Source organism: Alosa alosa, chromosome 6, assembly GCF_017589495.1.
Source record: "Alosa alosa isolate M-15738 ecotype Scorff River chromosome 6, AALO_Geno_1.1, whole genome shotgun sequence".
NCBI lineage: Eukaryota > Metazoa > Chordata > Actinopteri > Clupeiformes > Clupeidae > Alosa > Alosa alosa.
In genome coordinates this window covers 19,128,639-19,153,622 of record NC_063194.1, presented here as the reverse complement: position 1 = coordinate 19,153,622, position 24,984 = coordinate 19,128,639, and the positions used below count along the sequence as shown (strand labels likewise).

The 24,984-nt window shown below is 39.5% G+C and overlaps 1 protein-coding gene across 3 annotated transcripts in view; it reads left to right on the top strand.

Moving 5' to 3' along the window:
• Positions 1–24,984, top strand: part of LOC125296230 (cation channel sperm-associated auxiliary subunit gamma-like) — a 147,729-nt gene that overhangs the window by 31,648 nt on the left and 91,097 nt on the right. For 2 of the 3 annotated variants that reach the window (XM_048246015.1, XM_048246014.1), the window contains exons 6-11: positions 594–717; positions 939–1,011; positions 7,780–7,929; positions 10,079–10,250; positions 21,554–21,691; positions 21,818–21,898. In XM_048246015.1, coding sequence (XP_048101972.1) covers positions 594–717; positions 939–1,011; positions 7,780–7,929; positions 10,079–10,250; positions 21,554–21,691; positions 21,818–21,898 — 738 coding nt within the window. The remainder of the gene's footprint in view (positions 1–593; positions 718–938; positions 1,012–7,779; positions 7,930–10,078; positions 10,251–21,553; positions 21,692–21,817; positions 21,899–24,984) is intronic. The other variant, XM_048246016.1, reaches the window with a different exon arrangement.

Sequence of the window (24,984 nt, the reverse complement as noted above, 5' to 3'; positions counted from 1 at the left end):
CTATGTGTTCCTATAGGTGTCTAGTAACACCTCCCAATTTTATCCACGGCCAAATCCTCGGGGAAACGCCTGGAGAGCCAATCAAGTTTGTTGTGCCCAGAGGGTCTGGGCGAAAATAATGAAAACATTTGTTTTTACCAATATTAGCTTTTGGGGTGCTGAATCTATCCCAGCCATTAGTTTTGAGTAAAAAGGACTCCAAGTCCATAAAAAAATCCACAACAAGTGGTTTTATAGAACAATTACAATACAAAACTTCCTTAATCAGTTTTACATTTAACAAACCTCATCCCTCAACTCTCCTGCACTCCCTCACTCCTGTTATCATCTGGCTGGTTGATGTTCTGGCAAGAGTTACCATGACATTTCCTACAAGCAGAAATATACTTGACTCCTTGCTTTTTACAGCAGCACCTGAGAGTGTCACAGTCAAATTGGGAGGTGTTACTAGAAAATAGTAAAAAAAGCTATTGGTAAGATTTTTTTTTGCAAATTAGCGGGAAAAAAAGCCTAACTTTCTCTAACTACTAATTGATGTGTGTATGTGTTTGCCCACTTCCCACCCTGAGTTGTGTGCCTGTATGTTTTTGCAGTGCCATGCGATAGCGAACTCTGTCAATTTGGTTGGTATGTTCCCATGCCCATCGTAAATGGCTCAGTGGTCTACAGGATGAAAGTCATGTCCAATGGTCAGGGCTTTCATGTTCCTGAGAAAAGGTAAAAAAAGTGTAATTGTTTTTTACTTTCACTTAGTCGTCACATGACTGGATTTTAGAATTTTAGAGTATTTTTTGTAATTGAGTAATTTTCCTGGGTAGCCCTGGCCCATGATATGTCTTCTCTCCCTCAGCATTTGTCACCATGAACTGTCACTCATATGCCTACCTATCCACTGACACCTGGTGACTGATCACTTTGTGTGATTTGTGTCTGTACAGCTTTGCTCTAAACGTTAATGGCATAATTCAAACACGGATAGAAAGAAGTCAAGAGGTTTCTTTTGGCACGCAGGTGAGCTATGTATCTTGTAGAAGTAAGAGGTGTACATTCTTATACTGTATTTTGTGTAGACACCCCACATTGCAGTGAATCAATTAAATTCAATCCCATAGTTACTTATTATATGCATGGCAGACTTTTCATATGATTTCTTATCCGGCTTGAAGAAAGCGATGCTCTTCAATTTCCCCTTGGGGATCAATAAAGTATCTATCTATCTCTATGACCATGAAAACACACGCACGCGCGCACAGACACATACACACACACACATACACAAATACAGCATTCAGAGCTATTCTAAATGCAAAAATGCACAGAGGGAGTTATGACAAAATATAGCTTTCCTAAGCTATTTAAGGTATAAACTAGGCCTATTACACAACATAAATTGTCACTAGGCTATGCTGGCGACCCAAATAAAATCTCCTGCGACCAGTCTTTGAGAACCAATGTACTAGGCTATAAGCCTAATGCAAAACCATTTTCTGATATTTTGTATAGATTGGCTATAAGAAGATATCAATAGGCATAAACAGGGCGCCCAATGAATGAGACACACGCATTTCAATTCGTTCACACACTCACACGCCACACCTTGTATTGCTCTGACACTCACACATCACACCTTGTATTGCTGTTGTACCTAAATTAAAAACTGTTTCAGATGGGAGCCACCAACCCCAGTGCTGGAGCGTACCATCCCCCTTCATATGAGGCAGACTTCTATGCTTCAGAAGACGTGCTAACGCAAAACACTGCCACTCCCCTCCCCCAGCTTATTTCCATGACAGTAGCCAGCACAGACAGGCCATGAGCAGCTTCACACATCAGACCAGCTTGTGGGCCATTAGCAAACTTTTATACTTTTTTAGCAAACTCAAGCAAGATCTTCCGAATGTTCATTTCTTTGTTAGGAGAAAGGGAGATATAGAGTGCGCGCGTAATGGATACCTACAAGAATTGTTTCGAATAAAAAAAAAAAAAAGATGTAGGCAACGAATGAAATGTTAGGTATCCGCGCAATGTAGGTATCTACGCGCAGGGGGTTTGGACAGCGGGTTAAGTGAAATAGATCAACCTATTCTGTTCTTGCTGTTTGTCTCAATATACAGCCTGTACTGAAACTATAGAAAGCCCTAGACGAATAGGCAAGATGTTTTGTGGTGCGTCGGAAAATAAGATTCCCCCCCCCCCTGAAAAGTGGAGTAGCCACTGGCCTCATGACCCAGTGAAGTTGGAAGCGCACTAAGACACTTGTAATTTTCCTTGTAGACAGACCCATGGCTACACTAGACAGGCAACTGTGTTCTGTTCCCAGAGCATGCTTTCTCTGTCTATGGCAGGCTTGGGCCTCCTCGACGAGGAGATTGCTAGTCCGCGGATAATTTGCGGCACATTTGAATGGTAGCCTATTATGAAACCGTTGACCGAAAGAAAAAGAAACTAAACATTTTCCTGATTAGAAAATATTTCTTTATTTAGTGTTATCAAATAAAGAGACATGCAATTAGGGGGTAGTGGTGTCAGCACTCATTCAATGTATGTGCGTGTCTGCGCAAGTAAAACTGAACCACTGGAGATGACGTGTGTAGAAGCAACAAACAATGTTATTTAAAGGTGCGCTAAGCGATGCTGGGTAATGTCACTTCTGTTGACTTTCAGACAAAACAGAGAGCTAGCTCGCTACTTCCTCCCCCTCCCTCCCGTGCTGCTTCCGTGCAATTGAAATTCTCCTAAACGCGCATCTCGTCTGTGATTTGCTGGAACAGTTTGTTATGTTTTCATGGGCTAGGTTTGCCCAGGTTGTTTTTGTTGCCGTTTTTGGAGCCTGGGCTGTCCACAGAGATCGCGTTTTTTTACAGTGTATTCAGGACACAGACAGCTAGCAGTAGATTAGGTGATGTTTGCAGTAAGTAACATAAAATGTTTTAGCCTAAAAAATGTGTGGCATCGCTTAGAGCACCTTTAAAACAACAAACGAAGCAGATCCTAGCAAATATCGGAGCAAATAGTCTGTGATGACACAGCTATTTAAACATAAATAAACATTTATTTCACTCTCGCTGGAGAACGGGCTGTTGCGCAAACAAATGAATTAGGGTGATGATCTGCATCTCCATTCACCAAAAGCTATGGTTTTGGTAACTCATTCGCACAATCAATAATTTCTGAAAGGTTCTCTCCATTGTTAACGTGCAACATTTCTCCATGTGGGGTAGTGTCAAGCAGTGAAGTGATAACCTATTGCAGGTAGGTAATGTTCAGACAGAAGACAGGCACTGCTTTCTCTGTTGGTATTTCTGTCCCTCCGAAAACTGCGTTAAAATGGTGTTTTCAAAATGTATTATTTTTTTCCTGGGGAAAAATCCCTGGACCCCCGCTTACATCAAACGCACCCCCTCTCAGAAAATACTTCCAACATCCCTGTCGTGACCTCATGAGCTAAGCCATTAATGAAAGCAAAACAAACATAAACAAAACAGCCAGATGCCTTTTCATAAAATAAACAATAACAAGTTTTATCGTGAGATTGCGTGTCGTTTGGAGCAGCGTATCGGTAGGCTATATTAAAAGCAGAAGACTTTCAGTTTGCTTCGGGATTTAGGTCTAATTAACTTTTGGATTGTTTGATTATAGTGCTAAATGTTCAGGAGACGTACTGTAGGCCTATCAGAAAACGAAATGAAAGCTCATCAGGGGGAAGAAAAAACATTGGGTAGGTTAAATATATGGTCCATACTAGGGGTGTGAATCTCTCATGTAAAAGACGATACGATTCACATCTAGATACATGGGCACGATTCGATACAAGAAAAGATACATGTTAATAAAAAACGATTCGGTACGATTCGATGCAATTCGATGCAGTTCAAGAATGGAAAGCATTCTGAAAGATTTATCATTTGCTCAAGGTGCACATTAATGTTATCAATTATCATGGTCATGGTTGTCAATTAGGCAAAAAAAAAAAAAAATGACTATCTTTATCAATTAAATATGATTATCTAAACTGAGGTTTGTATCATATATATGTATTGAAATGAAAAAAATAATAGTCTACATTTCATTCAAACACAGCAGCCAAATACAACATAAAAATACATTTTTATAGACATTATAGATTGTATAGAGTTATATCTGATTGTTTTCAAGGAGATGTAGCCTATTGTTAAGGTAAGACAATACCGAAATAAAATAAAACTGTGCTTAAGACACTGTTGGCATTTTCTCATAGCCTACAAGAATAAAATAGGCCTACATATCAATGAACTCTCTGGGCTTATTTTGTTCCAACGGTAGACCTAATATGCAGAAACCAGAAACTCAGTGCCACAAGTCTGTAATAATTTGTGCATCATTTTAGCAGGAGGGCCAAATTATTCTTTAACATTAAGGAAATCCCTTCATCAAACGTAATTGTTTTCGCGCTGGATTTTGAAAAACAAAAGAGTAAAAACGACCGAGTGCGAGTTGTCACGTGCTTAAGTTGCAGTAGATATATGGGTAATGAGGTCCTTTGACAACTTTGGGCAATGAATGTAGCCCAAAACAAACTGCATTACCCACAAATCCGTGCCACGTGTAGTTTCAAAATCGGAAGTGCGATGAACGCGCTGCTTGCAACAACAACAACAACACATTACATTTATATAGCGCTTTTCTCGATACTCAAAGCGCTTCACATGGATGGGGGGACCTCACTAGTAACCACCACCAATGTGTAGCACCCACCTGGGTGATGCACGGCAGCTATTATGCGCCAGAACGCTCACCACACACCAGCTTGAGGTGGAGAGTGAGGGAGTGAATGAGCCAATTAAAGTGGAGGATGATTAGGGGGCCAGATTGAATGAGCCAGGTTGGGAATTTAGCCAGGAGACCGGGGAACCCCCTTCTCTTTGCGATAAGTGCCATGGGATCTTTAATGACCACAGTGAGTCAGGACCTCGGTTTAACGTCTCATCCGAAGGACGGCATCTCCTACAGTGCAGTGTCCCCGTCACGGCACTGGGGCATTGGGATCAATCTTTTTGCGTGAAGCCGGACAATTCGAAGTACACTGTACATCTACTCTATAAAAATGATAAAGCAAAGATGATGATTAGCATTACCGTATCTGCTGGTAACATGGATCATGAAGTATGTAGTGATTTGAGTACAAGCTCATCTTTATTGTAGGTTTGGTAATCCAGTTTGTGCAAACAAGCACACACTGACAATAATGCAGGTTTTGTTAAGTTTGTCCTAGCACTAGTTGGTTGGTGTGAAGCTGAGTGAATGTATAACACATCTGACCGTAAACTGTTAGTACACACAGCAGAGTCCTGCATGGGTCCATTTTTTTAGACCAGCCCCCGCCCGCACCCGAGAAGTTCAGCACCAGAACCCACATCCGTCACCTGTGGTGATATTAAAATTAAATCCGCACCCGCCCGGACCCGTTAATATTTTGCCCGTTACCCGACCCGTGCCCGCGATAAATCACACACAAGCTAAAATCATTCAAATGAATGTGCTTAATTTTTTTTCTCGCACAATTGAAGCACGTAAAGGGCGACCTTTTTTTTTTTACATTTTGCGTCAGGGATAAACCTTACAACAACGAAACATAGCCCAAACCTTGCTGCATCAGAACATTATTCTACATAAAATGGACCTGTTAATGAAACAAAGAGAACAAGAAAAAAACAACCTGAGCCTGCCACTAGCCAACTTTACCTTGACTTCATCCATTGTAGCCAACTCTTTGCGCTCCAACTACTTGAGACGGTTATATTGTTTAATGTTTTCACACATAGATGCATCAAACAAATAATTCAAAAGTCGCAGTACTGATGTGATGGGTCAAGTGTCGTATCGTTGACTAAAACACATATTTGCGATGTGGTAATGGTAATTTAGATATAGGCTACAAATATTTCACATATTTTTCAATGATTGTTTTATTTCCATACTGTTTTGGTTCTCATCGTATCCGCCCGCAAGGAGTTCTTTTCTCACCCGTATACCCGCCCGTACATTTTAGGGACGTCATAATTTACCCGTTTTAGCAACTTTTCTGCGGGTACCCGTCGGGACTCTGACACACAGTATTAGAATTATATCTTTTTGATATATGAACAAAACATGTGACTGACTGTTACGTCTGCCGTAGTTAAAGCCTAGGGGGTATACGTCGACATAACCCATCAATTCTTAACTAACTAAAAAGGTAAACACCAAAATCAGGAAAAGAGCCGAGAGACCTGGAGTTATATTAGGCTTCAAAATAAAAGCTCCAGAAAGATGGTGTTAAAACCCTGCCTCAACAAAACTAACGAAAATAAACACCCACACAAACTCTGTCCATCCACATGTATGCACAATCAACACACAACACAGTTACAAGTCACAAGTCACAATGGCCACCAATCCGCTTCTTGGCACCAAGGGGGCCATCTGAGGGTTTTAAAGGTTGCCCAATTAGCCCGATCAGGAACCCCCACCCCTAAGCAGTCAGGAGTTGGTGGGACCTGGACACAAAGGAGAGCAGAACAGCAGAACACCCAAACACACTACAGCTGTAACACCCCCTACCATAAGAGAGAGTGTGTAGTTTGTTATTTTTCTATTATTATTATTATATATTTTTCAAAAAATTTGTCAATTCACAAATATGTGTATGATAACTATCCAGTATGGAGTAGCTGAATTCTCAAAATACTAAGAGACTAAAACAGCCCCACCTCACCCATAGGACTTTGAGTTAGTCATAACATTGCCTGATACCCTCCAGGAGCGATACTGAGGAGAGAAGTTGACTGATTGACACCACTCAAAACAGTGTAGAACAAACACCCTATGCTGTAGACAGCTGTTGAATAATCCGTCAGCGGCGTCCATGAAGTGGTCCATGAACTCCTGGTAGATGCAATCAGACACACAAACATCTGTAGTATCACATGACTTCTCCACAACCAGTTTCCACTCTCGGATCTGCACAGAACCACAGAAATAGCCAACATTCAAACATTACAACCAAAAGAGCCAGGCGGATGCACATGCTCAGCTTGCCACTGACATGACCCTAAGGTGCTGGTTCAACCTGAGGGTCTGGATCCTGTGCTGCTCCCCTGCTCCCTCTGCTGAAGTTATTCAACTAGCCAAGGTAGACTTGGTTTTAAATTCTATCACCCCTTTAACTCCCCTTTGGTGTCTGTATTCAACATTTCTCTCACTACATGATTGCTTTGATGTCACTCTGCCCAGTGTTGTGCAGAAATGTGATAAAAATAAAAAGTAATGATTGAATGGGAAAATATCTGGGGGTTCCTGATTGGGGCAGCCATGGCCTACTGGTTAGCGCTTCAGACTTGTAACCGGAGGGTTGCCGGTTCGAACCCCGACCAGTAGGCACGGCAAGGCACCTTACCCCTCACTGCTCCCCTAGCGCCGCTGTTGTTGCAGGCAGCTCACTGCGCCGGGATTAGTGTGTGCTTCACCTCACTGTGTGCTGAGTGTGTTTCACTAATTCACGGATTGGGATAAATGCAGAGACCAAATTTCCCTCAAGGGATCAAAAGAGTGTATATATACTTATACTTATACTATCTTTAACAAATGTGAACTTGAGCATCATTCAAAATTCTGAATCTTTGGTACAAAAATCGCAAGAATGTTTTATTTTTTTTAACTGTGCTTGTGAATTTGTTTATTTTAATCTGTGAGAAGTGAACTTTGAGCTAGTTAATTTAAAGTGGAAACTTGCACAACACTGCTTCTGCCTGTGCTTCATAGTGGTCATCATTTGAAGTATTTGCCGGAAGTCCTTCCCGTCCCTTGTGGTCAACAGCCGACAACGCTCCGGTGATGGTGCTCGCAGCAATCCCCAATTACAAGGGCGTCCTCATTACATCATCCGAGTTTGATCACAGCACTCTCATTGAGGTAACTGGTGACCCAAGACAAAATGATTGTACAACAAACATTTCAGAATATTACTAAAATGATCTACTAACTAAAGCTATGTACTTGTGGTAATTTACAGTTGCTTACCACTCCACACATTTAAACAGTACAAGCTTAAGCAGACACTTTTTTTACCAGCATTGTGTTTATGTAATTGAATAAGACTTGCTACCCTGCTACTTAAAGTAACTCACTATTACTGGTGGCATTTTAGGACGTTTTGCATAATGCACAGTCTAACTAAGGAAGACTAAGTTGAAATGGGCCTATGTTTGACTCCTTGGAGAGAGCCAAATTATTACTTTTTAAGGAAAGATTAGGTATATATATATATATATATATACACAGTACCCTCCAGAATTATTGTCACCTCTGCAAAAGTTGACTAAAAACCAGTATAAAAAAATAATCTGTTTGTGATTTTTTGTAATCTCACTATTTAAAAAAAAATGAGGAAAAATCCAACCTTAAAGGTTAAGCAAATTTATTTTGAGAAAAAGGAAAATCTCATAAAGAAATAAATATTTTTAACTAAAACATGTTGCTCACAATTTTAGCGCCCCTGAAAAATTTTACAAAACCTAACAGAAGCATTTTCCTATCTAATTTCAATTTACTTAAGTTAATCAGAGTGTCTGTGAACTTTCAGAAGTAGTTCATGACTTTCTTTTTCACTAAGGTAAGAAAAGAAAGTGACAGAGGCTAAATCCTCTTGTCATTTTTCAACATCAGAAAGACAAGAGAATACACTAAATTTAAATAAAAAGAAAGTGTGTTGACATTTGTAAGTCAGGGAATGTCTAAACTAGGTACTTTGTTGGAAATGCCTATATTTACAGTTAAAACAATGATTTAAATGGTTCTAATCAACTGAAAATGTGACAAACATGCTTGGACAAAGACCCAAGGTTATCTTGCCCCCACGTACAGTATGGAGGATGGTAAGATTCCAAAAAATTCCATAAGAACCACTATTGGAGAGTTACAGACAAAATTGTCATCTTGGGGTCACCAAGTCCCCCAAAAAATCTTCAAAAGTGACCTCATTGCTAATAGCTTATTTAGAGGGCACGCTAGATAACAGCCTGTCCAGTCATTTAATTACCAAGGCAAGAGTTACTAAATGGTACAGTGACTTTGTCTGGAAGTGTGGTATATTGTCAGATGAAATGAAAATTGCGCTCTTTGGCTAGAAACACGTTAGATGTGTTTGGCATACTGTATAGAAAAATGACTATACTGAAAAGAATCCTATACCTAATGAGAATTATGGTGGAGGTGCTGTGCTATTGTGGGGCTGTTTTTATTCGGCCTTGGGAATCTAATTAAGGTGCATGGTATCATGAACAACAAGAAAAACCTGAACATTCTCAAAGGAAATCTGTCAAACTCTGACAAGACACTAAAAGTTAGTCATGATTGGATCATTCATCAAGTCAATGAACCAAAACAAGATCCAGATCAAAACAAATATGGTTTACTGAACACTAAATCAAGCTTCAGCCATTGTTATCTCAGTCCCCTGATCTAAACTCCATAAAAAATAGTGGGCTGGGTCAAAGAGGAGAATGCACAAGTGTGGACCTAGGAATCTGGACGATCTGGGGAGACTTAAAGACGGACGGTCTTAAATCTGGTGCTTTGTATTCTCCAACTTTATGGGGTGTCATCGGTGAATATTACAAGCTGTTTTATTGGCAAAGGGAGGCTTAAGAAGGTATTATAAGCAGGGGTGCCAAAAATTGTGAGCAATGTGTTTTTGTTAAATATTTAACAAAAACACATTGGACGGGAAGGACTTTATGAGATTTTTCTTTTTCGCAAAATAAATTTGCTTCCCTGAGGTTGGATTTTTCCCATTTGTTTTTCATTGTGAGATTACAATAAATCACCATCAGATAATTTTTTATACCCGTTTTTAATCAATTTTAGCAGAGGTGCCAATAATTAAATAAATAAATAAATATATATATAGTCCAGTGACTTTAATTTATGTCTCTAAGCTCTCAACAGCAGTTTTTGTGTCATGGACCTTCTAAGAATGCAGTAATATAAAAAAAAAGTGACACACCTATAAAGTACTATAAACTGAAAATCAGCCTTTCGCAATTGCTTATTTCGGTTTCAGGTGGCCATTGAAAGTTGCTGGGTCGGCTCGATGAGATGCCCCCAGGCGGAGTTTGCATTAACGATCCAGGAGGCCATCGCCTTTGAGAGCACCGTCTTTATCAGACAAAACCAACTGCTGCATCAATTTGTTGGAAACTACTCTCTGCTCGCGCTTCAAGCCAGCTCCTCAGGTAACTAACTCAACCTGCCATCCTGCACGTATTTTGCGTACCAGGCACACATTTTCCTATCAGAGTAGGCAGATATGATTTGTTACTTAAAAAGAACTTAATGGACAAATAGCGTAAAGTTGCCTTGGAAAGTTATTATTATCAGTTATGTTATTCCAGTTAGCATTATATTTCCCATGTCACTTATAGTTAAACATGAAGTTGAAAAGTTTTCATAACTGAAAGGCGCTCAGGGAGCACAGACCTTTACCAAGGCCAGATTTATCCATTTCAGTCTGAAAGTGGACTTTGGCTAAACATTTTGAGCGGCCCAGTGATGGGTGTTCATTTATTTTTGTTTTGTAGCATACAAGGATTAAAGTTCTCCGTCGGGTTTCCGTCAAATTGATTTTAGAAATAGCATATTTGAGATCGATGCAGATCTGATGAGAAAAAAAAAGGGTCTATCACCTTTTCTTTTCCTTTTCTTAAGGCAACTACAAATATTAGGTCCGATGAATAAATGTGATGTTAAATGTTTAAAGACCTAATAGTGTTATTGAGAACTTTCTGTGTCTCAATCAGTGACCGCGCAAGAAGATACGTCAGCCATGAGTTTCGCTTTGTGCTGTAGCTACACGTTTGTCTCATTAGCCTGGGGCGTTTGCTTAAAAAAACACGTCTGGAGTAGTGTTGCACGGTGTATCGATACTAAAAAGGTATCACGATGCCTTCTCACGCATAAAAAAAAACGACACGATTCGACATTTTTAGAATCGATACTTTATTAAAATTAGCGTTTCAGGTCTGGCGCTGAACTGTTGCCTCACTGTCCTTGCACGATCTAGGCAAGTGGGGCGGTCAAGCAGGCAGCTCTGAGTGAGTGCGCAGCCAACGCCAACATACAGTAGTTCTTTGCAGACCGCCCCTCGCCTTGTGGATAAAACAAAAGGTGAAGTGAAATCTGCAACTATTTCGATATATATCGCCGATAGTGAAGGCAGTTTTCATCAGAGCCACAGAGGCCCCGCTTTGTGAAATATGTTTCAAAGTCATTTAAAAGCAGTAGGCTACGCGATGGAACTTGGCTAAACACTCGCAGGACATATCCCAACATTTTTGTTCAAAGAATGACAGGTTAACTAATATGCTATAGAAAACACCTAATTACATGGTTAGTGCCAAGTTCTTTCTCTTCTGTTTTAGTCTAGCCTATGAAACGAGATATGGTTCTCTGGGATAAAGTTTAACTTTCCTTCCATCAATGAATTTTTGACGAGACATAACGAGCTGTAATTATTTTGACGGAGACATAACGAGATGTAATCATAGGTGTTAACGGATGAAAGCGCAATGTTCACACCAGAATAACATTACCATAACTTGTAAACAATCTATTTCATGTTTGGTCAGTACTACTGGTATTATTTTTCATGGCATGTAGACTGCAATTTGTTCAGTAAGTATTGCCCTGATGTAGATAGGCTACCCAAATGCGCTTAATTAAAGCCCACAGCATATAATACCACCAAAGCGTGTTGAGTCCTAATAATAATAGCGTTTATTGTTACGTAGCAAATCATGTTATCAAAGAAATAGACGTGAGGGCTAATGTAGGAATGCACACAGACATATTGCAACAGGTAATGGTGTAGGCCTATCTGACTTAAGACATGAGTGGTTGGAACGTTGTACTTGTACACTGGGCTTAAAAGAAGACTATCCTCACATTTTTCCCTTTGCAACTGTCAAAGAAATCCCATGAACACGGGAAGGCCTAGGGAAGCCTATACTGTACAGTGGGCAGTGCTTCGACTTGGCCAGCTTCACTCAAGGGTCCATGCAAGGGGATCACGCGTATCACGCGACTTTAATTTGTATTTTTCCAGTGAGACGCTGCAACAACCCAAACAACCGGTAGATGGCTCAAGTGAGCAGGGTGTCTCGTAAAAAAAAGAAATGGAGCCTGGAAAACCCTACACAGACTTCACTACAGACTTTAGCAGACTGGTTTAGAAATAATGTAATAGCCAGAAATATGCCTGCCCTGCCCTAATAAAGAAATATTTGGTTAATTTGGACAAAATATAGAGTATTAACCTCCGTTGCTCAGCCATACCAAATGCCTTCCTGTTACGCCCCTGTTATCACGGAGTTACAGGCGATAAATCCATTTTGATGGTCACAAGTTTACTTCATTAGGGGACTGTTCGTTATTTATTTAAGGGCTACCGGAGGAGTTTTGGGAGCATTAGTCCAAAAAGACGCGACCCTCCTCGCCAGCAATACATTTTTCTATGACCTCCAAAGTGATTATGAAAAATCACTGTCAACTTTTTTCCGGTTTATCGCCTACTGTATTTTAACGCTTTCAAATATTTGGCCATAAGCCGTTTATCATAGGCTATCATGAAAACCAAACTACAAAGGCTTAACACTTTAACAGGGGAATTAATTGGGCATGAATCATGCTGAACGCTATTTCGCTACCTTAGAATAATAAGGGTTCTATCTGCGTTTTGAGTAGGTACAACCGGACGATTGAAACGTGGGGACCTAATGAAACATTCGGTTTTCTCCAAGTGCAACGATGATAGACAGTTTGGACAAAACATGGAGCATATTAACCTCCGCATGTTCAGCCAAACGATTTTTGATGGTCACAAGTTTACTTCATTAGCGGTTTATTTTTGGATTATTAAAGAGTGTTTTTCATTTAAAGGTTTGACTTCAGGCTTATTCAGTAGAGCATTTAGTGCTCTCCCCAATCCCAGACGCTCACATTGCATGTTTGTTTGTAATGGATGCAACCGCCAGATAGGCTAGCGCGCTTGACAATGAGTTGTTAACAGAACCAAGACATATAGCCCAGCAGCAATCTAGGGACTGATCGTTATTTATTGAAGGGGCCACCGGAGGAATTTTGAGTGCTTCAGTTGGAAGTTGCATGACCCTCTCTTGCCTGCTAGAAATTGTTCAATGACCCTCCGACAGAATTGTTAAAAAGACATGACCCTCCCCTGCTAATTGTCTTCGCCCAGCGCCACAGCCACACACTTTGTGATAACGTTCTTAAATCAATCTTTCCCGTGAGCTTGCATGCTACCAGTCCTTCCTTTTCAAATGTGTTGTGCCTGTTTGCACAATTTCACAAATAATCATATGTGATTAATAGTATGACAAAAAATCCCTGTGCACGGGACGAAAACAATGCATGCCAACTTTTTTCCGTGTTTATCACGATTTTAACTTTCCCCGCTGTCTTGCCGCTTTAATGTTTCCCCGTAGAATATCCCATATTTTAATACTCTCAAAACAGCCCTGCCATCGGGCCTGTCTCTGTGTTGCCCTGTTGCTACCCCCTTGCCCTTCCAACGAAATGGATGTCTTCAAATCATCGTTTTCCTTGCTTGAAGGCTTAACTTAGAGTGATGTTAACCTATTTAAGTTTAACGGGCGCTGATTGTCGTGGAGAGCACGCGATTCATTGGCGCTTGCATGTTCGGCCTTATGTCTCAAAGCACCTGAGGCTACTCAGCTGCAAGAGAAATAATTTCCCCTGTTTGTATGTTCACTGCAGGTTGGCCTACCATAACTTACCAACTCTGCACTGTAGACTGGCTATTTATATTTTTCTGTGAAATAAGCAAATGTATTTGTTCAACTTTATGAAGCAGAATTACGCATAGGGTACTTGGAACATAATACATTTGACAAAGGACAGATGAATGTTGCTAGTGATAAAATATTAACTTTCAGTGTTTTACGATGTCTTTGTCATGGGGAAGTGTTTTTCCCCATGCATTTATTCTAGGTTACTGTCAGTGACTGCCGTGGAGAGAAGCGGGTTCTGTGTTTCGTTCATGTCAGTGACGGACGCGCAGAGAAGCGGGTCTGTGTTGTGTTGTGTTGCGCTATGTTAATTTATTTTCATTGGGCATACCGTGCCGCGGCCGTCCACAGCTCTTCAGTTCTGACAAAGCCAAAATTACTCCTTTTGAAACAATGAGTGCAGGAAGGCGTTTGTATGGTTATATTGCTTGACGGGGGTCCCAAGCAGCTTTCAGCCATAAGGCTACTTTGAGAACATTTCAATTCACCCGACACTAATATTCAAAAAATGTTGAAAATTATTTCGCATAGCCTATAAAGCAGTTTAATTAAATGGAATGTTAGTTGTAAACAAACGAGCTACTTGGTGAGGCTTGGCCTCACAGATGCGCTTTCGTGCCTTAGATGGCAGGAAAAATCTTCACGATATGCCTATTAACTAACCACCCGATTCAAGTTGGCTGGGGGGAAGGGGGGCCATCAGACAATTGTGCCCAGTTAATCCGGCCCTTCCCCCCAAAAATCACACCTCGCGTAATGCGCGAATGAAGTGGTCATTTGAAAGCGATGCCCACTGTACATCAGACCTAAATTGGTAAAATATGTCTTGTCTTCACCGTGGGATAGTGAGAAACGTAATTTCGATCTCTTTGTATGTCTGGAACATGTGAAGAAATTGACAATAAAGCTGACTTTGACTTTGACTTTGACTTTAAAGATGAGGCCCCTCTGCATAGCATTCAGTGATTTGCATGCAGTAATTTCAGCACTGACCTTGATCTAGCCTAGTCTTGGCTATTTTAAGCTACTTTATTGGCAAAACACAACACAATGTAAATGAACTATAACAAAAAATAAAGGACTTAATCACACAAAGTAGGCCTACTATTTTACTGACTATAAAAATAATAATTATGTAAGAAGTTTAGAACCCAGAATTGACCTGCACACTACAAAAGTGCACCGAATTCAACACAAATGACTCAATACACTTGGAGGAGGTATGAGTCCTTTCTTTTCCAGATATCTTAGGATTTCGCCATAGTATCGTTTCAGTATTGCATTGTGATATTTATGGCAGGTATCGTATCGAAGTCATAATTTTGGTATCGTGACAACATTAGTCTGGAGGACTAACGGTCTAAAAGTAGGATTATAGTGACACAATCGAGACAGCTGATAAGGTTGGCCAATCCGTTTAACTTTTTTGGATATGATACATTGTGGCCCTACAGTTTTTAATCAATGCAACTAACATTATGTGTAAAGCAACGCAATATTAATTGTAGCCTATGCAATTTATTATCCCGTCTGTTATGACATGTCCAATCTTTCACAATTTGGGACGGAAGGTTTTGACTGAGCGTGTTAACATAAAATAATACGGTTATAATACAATCACTGTCATCATCGCTGTTGTGTAAGGGGGTCAATCGTGTTTGTGACGCACAGACAGCCTTATAGCCTATTTTGCTTATGCCTACACTTTTAAAGCAACACCAAAGAGTTTTTTTGTACCTTAAAATAATGTTTCCAAAATTGTTTCCGTGGTTCATCAACTCGTAACAGGGTGAACGGCACTTCTGCATTCGCTTCGCGGCCCTCTATTGGCTATAACCGCACTATGTAAGTTTGCCAGATCGGGTAGCGGATCTGTAGTTCGATGGAATGAGACATGAGAAACTACAAATTTGACTTGCATGATGTCCCAATACATCGTACTTTCATAAAATCATGCAACATATTCTACCTTGTCTATGGACATCGTTATTTGCAAAGCCGTTGCTGGATAAACAAATAGCGTGCGTGCGACAGAGGAAAGGTTCTTTGGTGTTGCTTTAACAACAGAAGGTTATGAGTGTATGTTGACAAAAAATAACCATGCAATTAAAATAGTCAACTTAAAACTTTGCTATAAAATATTATTATTATTATTATTTATAGCACAAAACCATAACCAGTAGGCCTACTAGAACCTGCTAAAGGAAGGCACAGGTGTCTGAGATAGACAAAACAGTAATGGAGTAAATGGAGATGGGCTTGGCTGTTGGAAACGGGGGAGAACTGCAAGCCATGGTGTAAAGAAATGCAATAGGAAACAGTTTTAGCATGCCACCAATCAGAAGACCGCCATAAGGTTAACGCTTGTGCTTGCGCTCAGAAAGTATGCATGTTCTTTCATAGCGCAACACGACCTGTCCCTCACCATATCGCAACCTCTTGTCAACCTTATACGATCTGTTGCTGAAGACAAAAGTGCCCTCTCCAGATTGTCATTATTAAATGTGCAGACTTCCTGCATGAGCACACACAGTATTGCTGCTCATTGGAAAACTGAGTTGTCTGTAAAACTCAAAACTACCATGTTTTCATTAAATGCTGATGAGGCAACAAATGGAAATATGGACAAAAAAAATAAGATCTCCAATGTTCTGATTCGTTACTTTGATGAGGAAATGGGAAGTCTTGCAAACTTGATTTTATAGATTTTACTTGGTGTTGAATTGCATATTAACAAGAAAAAAAATCTCCCATTTAAACATTTTTGGCCTAAAGTAATTAAATAAGTGTAAGTTAAAGCCTTTCTACAATATTGCTGCAGTAGAAAATAACAGCAATGGCTAGTCAGCAATGGTCAGGGATGGTACTGAAATATTGTTTTGTTCATCAGGAAAACTTAATCTCAATCAAGAACACTCGCAATTCTCCTTATTCACACGGCGGCTAAAACGAGGCTACAGGGTACACAAACCATAGGATTGTTATGTTCTATGCATTGTAATTATATAGTGTACCCTGTAGCCTCATTTTGGTTTAAACAATGACCACCGTGTGAATAAGGCAAATACTCACTTTACTTTGCTGTTTGCATCTTTTTGTACAATAAAAACCAATAGGTCGGGACTGCAAAAGGGGTGCCATCTCTGTAGGTAGATATGAACAACGTATGACTTCAAAAAAAAAGTTCAGTCAAACAATTTTTTTTTTTTCACTTTAATCCCTAGAAAAATCAGGGGGGGTATATCACATTTTACCTTGGTGTTAGGGTAGCCTACTCTGCACATGTCATTGACAGTGAGTGGTAACTTCAGTCATTTGCAATTATCATGCTAAAAATCCGACACCAGGCACTACGCTGATGCCTGAGCCAAAGGGAAAATTATAATAAAAGAGAGAGGCGTTGAACTTTAAAGTCTATAATGTGCCAAATCTGCCAAAATTGTTTCAAAAATATGTCCATAGCAAAAATTGATGCATGCGATCAATTTAGATTAATTAATCACAGAGTATGTATTTAATTTAATGTTTTTAATGTATTTAATAGGTTATTATGTGCTTATCATCCACTATACAGTATGTCTATAATATTGCTAATATTTTTATGGTGTTTACAAAAACATGTTAGATACAATCAGGGATGTGATCAATAAGAAAGAAACAATAAAAGCATCTTGAGATAGTTTCCCATATCTAGCAAAAGACTCAATGTTCAGATTCAAGAATTTAAATGTTTTTGAAGTCAAAATGTATGTTTCTGGTAGAATGTCCTACTTCATATTACTTGATAACTGAGTTATCGGTGTAATTGTCTTATGTCAACGCATAAGTATAACATAATGTATAACAACATAGCTAATGGCGGAAACACGAAAATACGACTTTGAGTTCAGTAGGCTATCATTTCAGTTCCTGTTTATCTATTGCACGATGGGTAATAATTTAAAGGAATCTAGTTGCAGTTTTGTAAATAGTGACCCTGCAAGATCCCGAGTCATTGCAAAATCTTAGTCTGTGACTTAAAACTCTACTACTTGTCTTTAGATGTGAGAGGGTTTGAGACTGTAGTCTTTCAAAAATCTTTTCCAAATCTTTGCAAATCTTTCCAAAGTCTGTCAGTGTAAGGAGGGCTTTAGAGAGTATTTATTTATTTAGATAATTAAAGGCGTTTGTTGGGTAACGTCACTTCTATTAACGTTGAAACAAAACAGATAGCTAGCTCGCTACTCCCTCCCCCTCCCTCCTGTGCAATCGAAACTCTCCTAAACATCTCGTTGGTAATTTGCTGGAACAGTTTACCGTATTTTCCGGACTATAAGTCGCTCCTGAGTATAAGTCGCATCAGTCAAAAAATGCATCATGAGCAGGAAAAAAACATATATAAGTCGCACCGGACTATAATTCGCATTTATTTAGAAATGTATTTCACAAAATCCAAAACCAAAAACAGAGACTATGTAACTGGATTATTGAGGCCAAAAAGATGCATGTTAATGAAGACGAAGGAGTGAAGGCAGCCAAGAGGAGGGCAGGAAGGTAATTGCAAAGCAAAAGATCCACTGAAAGAAAATGCCATGTGGTAGACCAAAATGTATCTAAAATGTGGAGAATACAACGCAATCAAGCAATTTGGGCGATGTGGAGTCACAAGCTGGCAGCAGATTAAATGCTCACGAGAGAGAAAAAGATGCAGTTTTAAAAGGGACTAAAAGCAGGACCAAGCTAAGCAGGCGATAGGCCTATAGGTCCGGCGGTAATTGTAAAGCAATTTACAAAAGATTCACTGAACAAAAATGCTGATGTGGTACATGAAAATGTAACTAAAATGTGGAGAATGCAATGCAATCAAAAGCATTTTTGACATGAAAATGTAACTGTGGAGAGAACAAGCCAAGCAGCAGATTAAATGCTGGAGAGAGAGAAAAAAAGATGGGTTTTAAAAGGAAGTGCAGACAAGCTGCTGCAAGCAGGTGATATTTTGAAATATTTCACAAAATCCAAGACCAAGAGCAGACAGACTATGTAACTGGACATTGAGGCCAAAAATATTGAGAATTCTACAGGGAATGTTACTGAAGACGAATGAGTGAATATGGCAAGAGGCAAGCTGAAGGCTGCTGGCAAGGGCCCGACACTAATTGTAAAGCAATTTACAAAAAAATCACTGAACAAAAATGCTGATGTGGTACATGAAAATTTAGCTAAAAATGTGGAGAATGCAATGCAATCAAGCATTTTGGACAATATATTGGCACAGGCTGGCAGCAGAACAATTGCTTGGCTGGCCACCTCCGAGAGAGCGAGAGAAAAAAAGATGCGCATTTAACCCATTCGTGCTGGATGCTGCACGACGCAACATTCTATCTCCCGCCTGTTGCTGTTGCAGCATTGACTCTCCTGCTGGTTGCTGGTAGTGCAGCATGCTTTTTTATTTCATGTTTCTAGGTGTACAGAGACTTAGATATTAAGGTTTTGGTAGATGTTGACAATTCTTAGTATTTTTTCAGAAAACCCTCAGGAAATGAGGTTATTTAGTTTAAAATGCCATAGGATTCTATAGGCGTTTTTAGCTGGCATATTAGGAGTAAATGGGTTAAAACCAGGGTCTAAATTCCAGCGCGGGATTGCGGGTTTTGGTAAAAAATTATTACTTAGTATTGAGCATAATAATAAAAGTCCCGCAAATCTAGCCATCATAATGCGAGAAATTCCACACATTTTACAGCGCTGTCTGACGTTAATATAATAATAGAGCGGCCTGAATGCGGGACTATTGACGGACACACACATGCGCGCGCAGGACCACTTTGGGGGTGCCTCTCTCTCGTTGCTCTCTCTCTCTCTCAGCAGGATTTGTCACATAAATTGAAGTCAAATTATAGCCTAGGTGCTTCAACATCAACCGCTATCGTCAGGAAAGGAAAACAAACGTTTAGCGATCAGGAATTTTGCAAACACAGAAGCATGACCGCCTATAACGCGAGAGAACGTGGATGACTTCTCCATTTCACGATATAATCGATTGCGGACGTGAACAGACAAAGACACAGTAGGCCTATACTTTCACTTTCTGTGCGTATTCATTACGTGAAAGATAATCAGTAGCAAAACAGCGCTCAAATATTAGGCTACATGGCAGTGAGTTTTGTTTTCAAATGTTTTCATGCATGTCTAGATAATGACTGAGGAATGTTTAGGAGACTCGTAAATCCTCAAATTTAGGCTGCGCAAAGCACAGCACCTTTATTTGGCCATGGCTTGTATTCGAGTCAGCTATATAGTCCTTTATGTCTTGCGTTTTATTGTGAGACATAGGCCTACTTTTTGTTTGGAGCGGTATGGGTAGGCTATCAAAGCAGATGTTCAATTTGAGATTTAATTTACGCTTGGACTGTTTGATTATATTGCTAAATATCGGGACTGATGACCACTGAAATCTGTCGGGTATTTAATGGCTCACTATTCATTTTCATATAGTGTCGGGATTTCGATTGCCATCCACTTATTGGTGAGGTCTAAGATAGCCTAAATGTAGTTATTTTTTAAATTATGCATGATTTACTTTTTTTTATAAAATTCATAGGCTGATGCCTGGCAGCAACAATTGTGTTTAAATGTAGGTTACTGCTTCAGCCTCTAGCTCAGAAGGGAGCGGCATGCAGCTTGAGAGCAATGAGAGCAACGTGTTAGAGACTCATGGTGTAGGACAATGACTTTTCATTGGCAACACTACCAACCGACAATATAAAATATTAAGAAGAGCTCTTTAATGAGTTAAATTGAAACAAAATTATACTAGCTTTTATTTGTCCAAATCTGAGGCCCGGCTATAAATAGAATCCCGGCTATAATTTGACGATTTAGGTATGCACGTGTGTTTCAGGCATAGCTAAGCACTAATCTCTGACTGAAAGTGCACAGGACTTGTGCATTTGAGAGCGCTCTCTCGCGGCTGTAGACGTAATGTTTCACGTAGGGTTCATGTCAGTTAATATAAATTAACATTTAAAAACATTATATAACATTATATTATATATTTTTTTCAAATAAGTCGCACCTGACTATAAGTCGCAGGACCAGCCAAACTAAAAAAAAAGTGTGACTTATAGTCCGGAAAATACGGTATGCTTTTATGGTCCAGGTTGGACCAAGTTGTTGTTGTTGTCATTGAGCCTGGGCTGTCCTAAGAGACCGCATTTTTTTACATTGTATTCAGGGCACAGGCAGCTAGCGGATGGTGAGGTGATGTTTGCAGTATGTGACAAAAATGTTTTGGCTTAGAAATCGTATAACATTGCTTAGAGCACCTTTAATTTAATTTTAATAATATATGTAGCATTATTTACAGTGTCATGAAAAATAATGTGCACTCATGCTAAAGTTGACTAAAAATAAAAAAAAAACATGTTTTGGAAGTTGATCTTAATGCCTTAAATGCAAAAATGAGGAAAAATCCAACATTTCAGGACACTAATTTTCTTTGTGAATGAATAATGTATCGTACATGAATAAATGTTCTTTCTTAAAATACAGGGGGCATAAGTATACACAAGTATGTTAAATTCCCATAGAAGCAGGCAGATTTTTATTTTTAAAGGCCAGTTATTTTATTTTTCATGGCACTGTATTTCATACTGCATGACACACCAAGGAATTACATAGTTTAATAAAAAATATTTGTCAATAGCCTGCCTTTCTGTCCCTATACCCTCCAGATGCATGGGAGCAAGTGTTGCGCTCATTTTGTGTGGAAAAGCTGGTACCTGTGCCCACATCCAATACGGGGAATGAATTTTTCTACATTCTTGGTGGAGGTGCTGATATGGGGACTCTGTATCGAGCTGACATTCACGGTCAGGTTTCACCAGCTGAAATCACGCGCACACACACACATTTTTTTTTTTGTTGTTGTTTAAAAAAAAAAAAAAAAAAAAAATTTACACTGCTCTTTAAGTATCATTGTGTCTTTTGCTGTCTAGATGGTGACGCTACATTTACAGAGTTGCGAGACACTAATGGTCGAACAATATGTGAATATATGGTTTACAGCTTGGGAGTATGTGAGTATTTACTTTGTTCACTACAGTACCCCTAATGTATACCACTGGAAAGTTAATTTGTAAGCATGTTGGTGTGCATTTAACTCAATTCCATTTAATTTCTATAGTCTCACAACATGTAAGGGCTTTTTTTTGTTTGAAATCTACTAGCCTCCAAGTTCACTCTGCTAAGGTCTTATCACAACGTAGTCAATTATGGAGACCAAACTGTTCAATTAAGTTATGCACAAACATGTAAGAAGCCGTATCTCTAAGTATCTCGTATCTCTAAACGTTAGAATACTGTTGGGTTAGAGAGGTTAACACTAGGAATGCACCGAATCCTAATTTTTAAGGTTCGGCCGAATACTGGATCCATTATTTAAAGCCCTCCTGTGTAAGAATTTCTCCCATCGAGTGGTAGTATTACTATTTTCTTTTAGTAAACTGTGTGTACACAAACAATGTTCTCAATGCTGGAGTTAATGTGTAGAGACCCTAGTGATACTTCGATCAAAGTTTCATGTTGTGTCGAGCCTTCTTAGTGTTTTAAAAATAGCGAATTTGATGTGGTAATGCATCAAAATAGTAGTGCCCCTAGCAATCCCATTCAAAAGGCCATTTGACCCGAAAATGACAATATGGTCAAGCTTAAAAGTGGCGCTTCGGACGTAATTATGCTTTTAAACGAAAGTTTGACTCGGGTACATTCACAAAAATACCCTAGGTTGCATTTTGGCGAGAGTTACGCTTTAAGATTTGGCCGAATCCTGAACCGAATACCGAATCCCAGTCATTTCTGTTATGAATGCATAAAATGCAGTAAACACCGGCAAAAACTGAAATTGAAAAAAAGGTGTCATGAACAAAGCATGAAATGCCATTAACAAAGCACTCTTTGTCCTTTTTCATTCATAGTATTGGTAGAAATTGATATGAAACAAAACAAAAATGATACAGAAAATTATTGTTCACAATTCATTGAAAATGAAAGCTTAATGTCATAGGCCACATTCCGCTTGTGAGCTAAATAATTACACTTATCTTCAATGTCATTGCATGGAATTGGTGGTGTGTAGGTCTAATTGAGTTCCTGTCACTTTAAGACAGTTTGTAAAAGGAAGGCTTGTAGTTTTACAGTCTTTCAGTTTTAGGTTACTGTGTGGATGCAATTCAAAATGTTTTCTATGTCATTAGTTAAAATAAAGGTTGAAAAACCGAAAAACTAATGGCGGCCTTACATTGTACGATTTTGGTCTGTTTTCACAGTCGGCGACTACATTTCCAAAGTCGGACAGATATCATGGGAGTTGTACTGGAATTGCAGCGCGCTCCCGTCAACTAGATCGTTAAGTGTAAGGTGCCAATCTTAGCGGTTTTAAGTCAGTCAAGTCAGTCCTTTTTCTAGTTTTTGCCATTCACGACAATATCAAACATGTTTGATATTATCGCAAGTCTTTCTAGTCGTGGCTCATGCAAATAGTGACGTGAACTATAAAAACACCAAACAGGAAGGGGCAAAGTAGGCGACAGCTGTAGCCTATATGATTATTTGTTATTCTTATAATATTTGTAATTTCTTATACATATTTAGTTGGCTCTTCCACGTGACAGAACAACTCTATATCGGTTAGGGATGTCACGCATGAAACAATGCTGCAGAAACACGAAAATATGACTTTGAGTTTAGTAGGCTATCCTTTCAGTTCCTGTTTATCTATTGCACGATGGGTATTAATTGTAAATAGTGACCCTGCAAGATCCCTAGTCATTGCAAAATCTTAGTCTGTGACTTAAAACTCTACTACTTGTTTTTAGATGTGAGAGGGTTTGAGACTGTAGTCTTTCAAAAATCTTTTCCAAATCTTTGCAAATCTTTCCAAAGTCTGTCAGTGTAAGGAGGGCTTTAAAGGAAATCTCTTGGATCATAGGAGATAAGTGTCTTACAGTGATCATCTCTATATAATTTTGTTGAGCACTACATGAATGACAAGCAGACATGACGTGTGTTGAATAGTTAGCTAGAAGGAGCCATCTCCAATGGTTGTGTAGCCCATTACTCAAATGCCATTAATTCCAGCAGTAGCCTAATTTCACAGCCTAGGTAGGTTAGTGACATAGGCTTGAGTGATGCAAGCCAGTAGATCAGTTAACCTACTGAATGAATAGTGTATCGTAAACAGGGAATCAAAAAAAAATGTTTTTATCTTTTTTAAAATTTTTATAAAAAATTGCGTGTTCAAAATTATTCATACCCTTTTTAAACAATCACTGGAAACATCTTTATTTACCACCACAGCTCTCAAAATGGTTCATATAATACCCACCAAGCCTTTTCATGTCTCTACAGTGATTGTAGACTGCACCTTTTTAGCAGCAATCTGGGTTTTGAGGCAGGAACGATTATTTGCCATCACTTTGGCCTTGTGCTCACTTTTTTGACGGATTGAGGTCCGCTCTAAAATGTTGATATTGTTCTCTGTATATAAGTATATAAGTATATATACTCTTTTGATCCCGTGAGGGAAATTTGGTCTCTGCATTTATCCCAATCCGTGAATTAGTGAAACACACTCAGCACACAGTGAGGTGAAGCACACACTAATCCCGGTGCAGTGAGCTGCCTGCTACAACAGCGGTGCTCGGGGAGCAGTGAGGGGTTAGGTGCCTTGCTCAAGGGCACTTCAGCCGTTCCTACTGGTCGGGGTCCGAACCGGCAACCCTCCTACAAGTTCAAAGTGCTAACCAGTAGGCCAGAGCTGCCCCTGTTAACTATTTCTTGCCTTGTTTGGCTGTATGTTTTGGATCATTGTGTGGTTTAATGTTCAAATGCTGCCTTTTGGGGCAGCCATGGCCTACTGGTTAGGGCTTCGGCCTTTGGGCTTGCCGGTTCAACTTCACTAATTCACAGACTGGGATAAATGCAGAGACCAAATGTCCCTCACGGGATCAAAAGATATACTTACTTACAGGCTACTATTGGGGCAGGTCTCTCGACACACTGCCTGATCTTTTCCTCCTAATCTTAATGTAGCCTCTTGTTTTAGTGTTACCGTTTACTTTGAGAAAGTCACCAGGTCCCCCTGGTTAAAAAAAAGACATGGTGT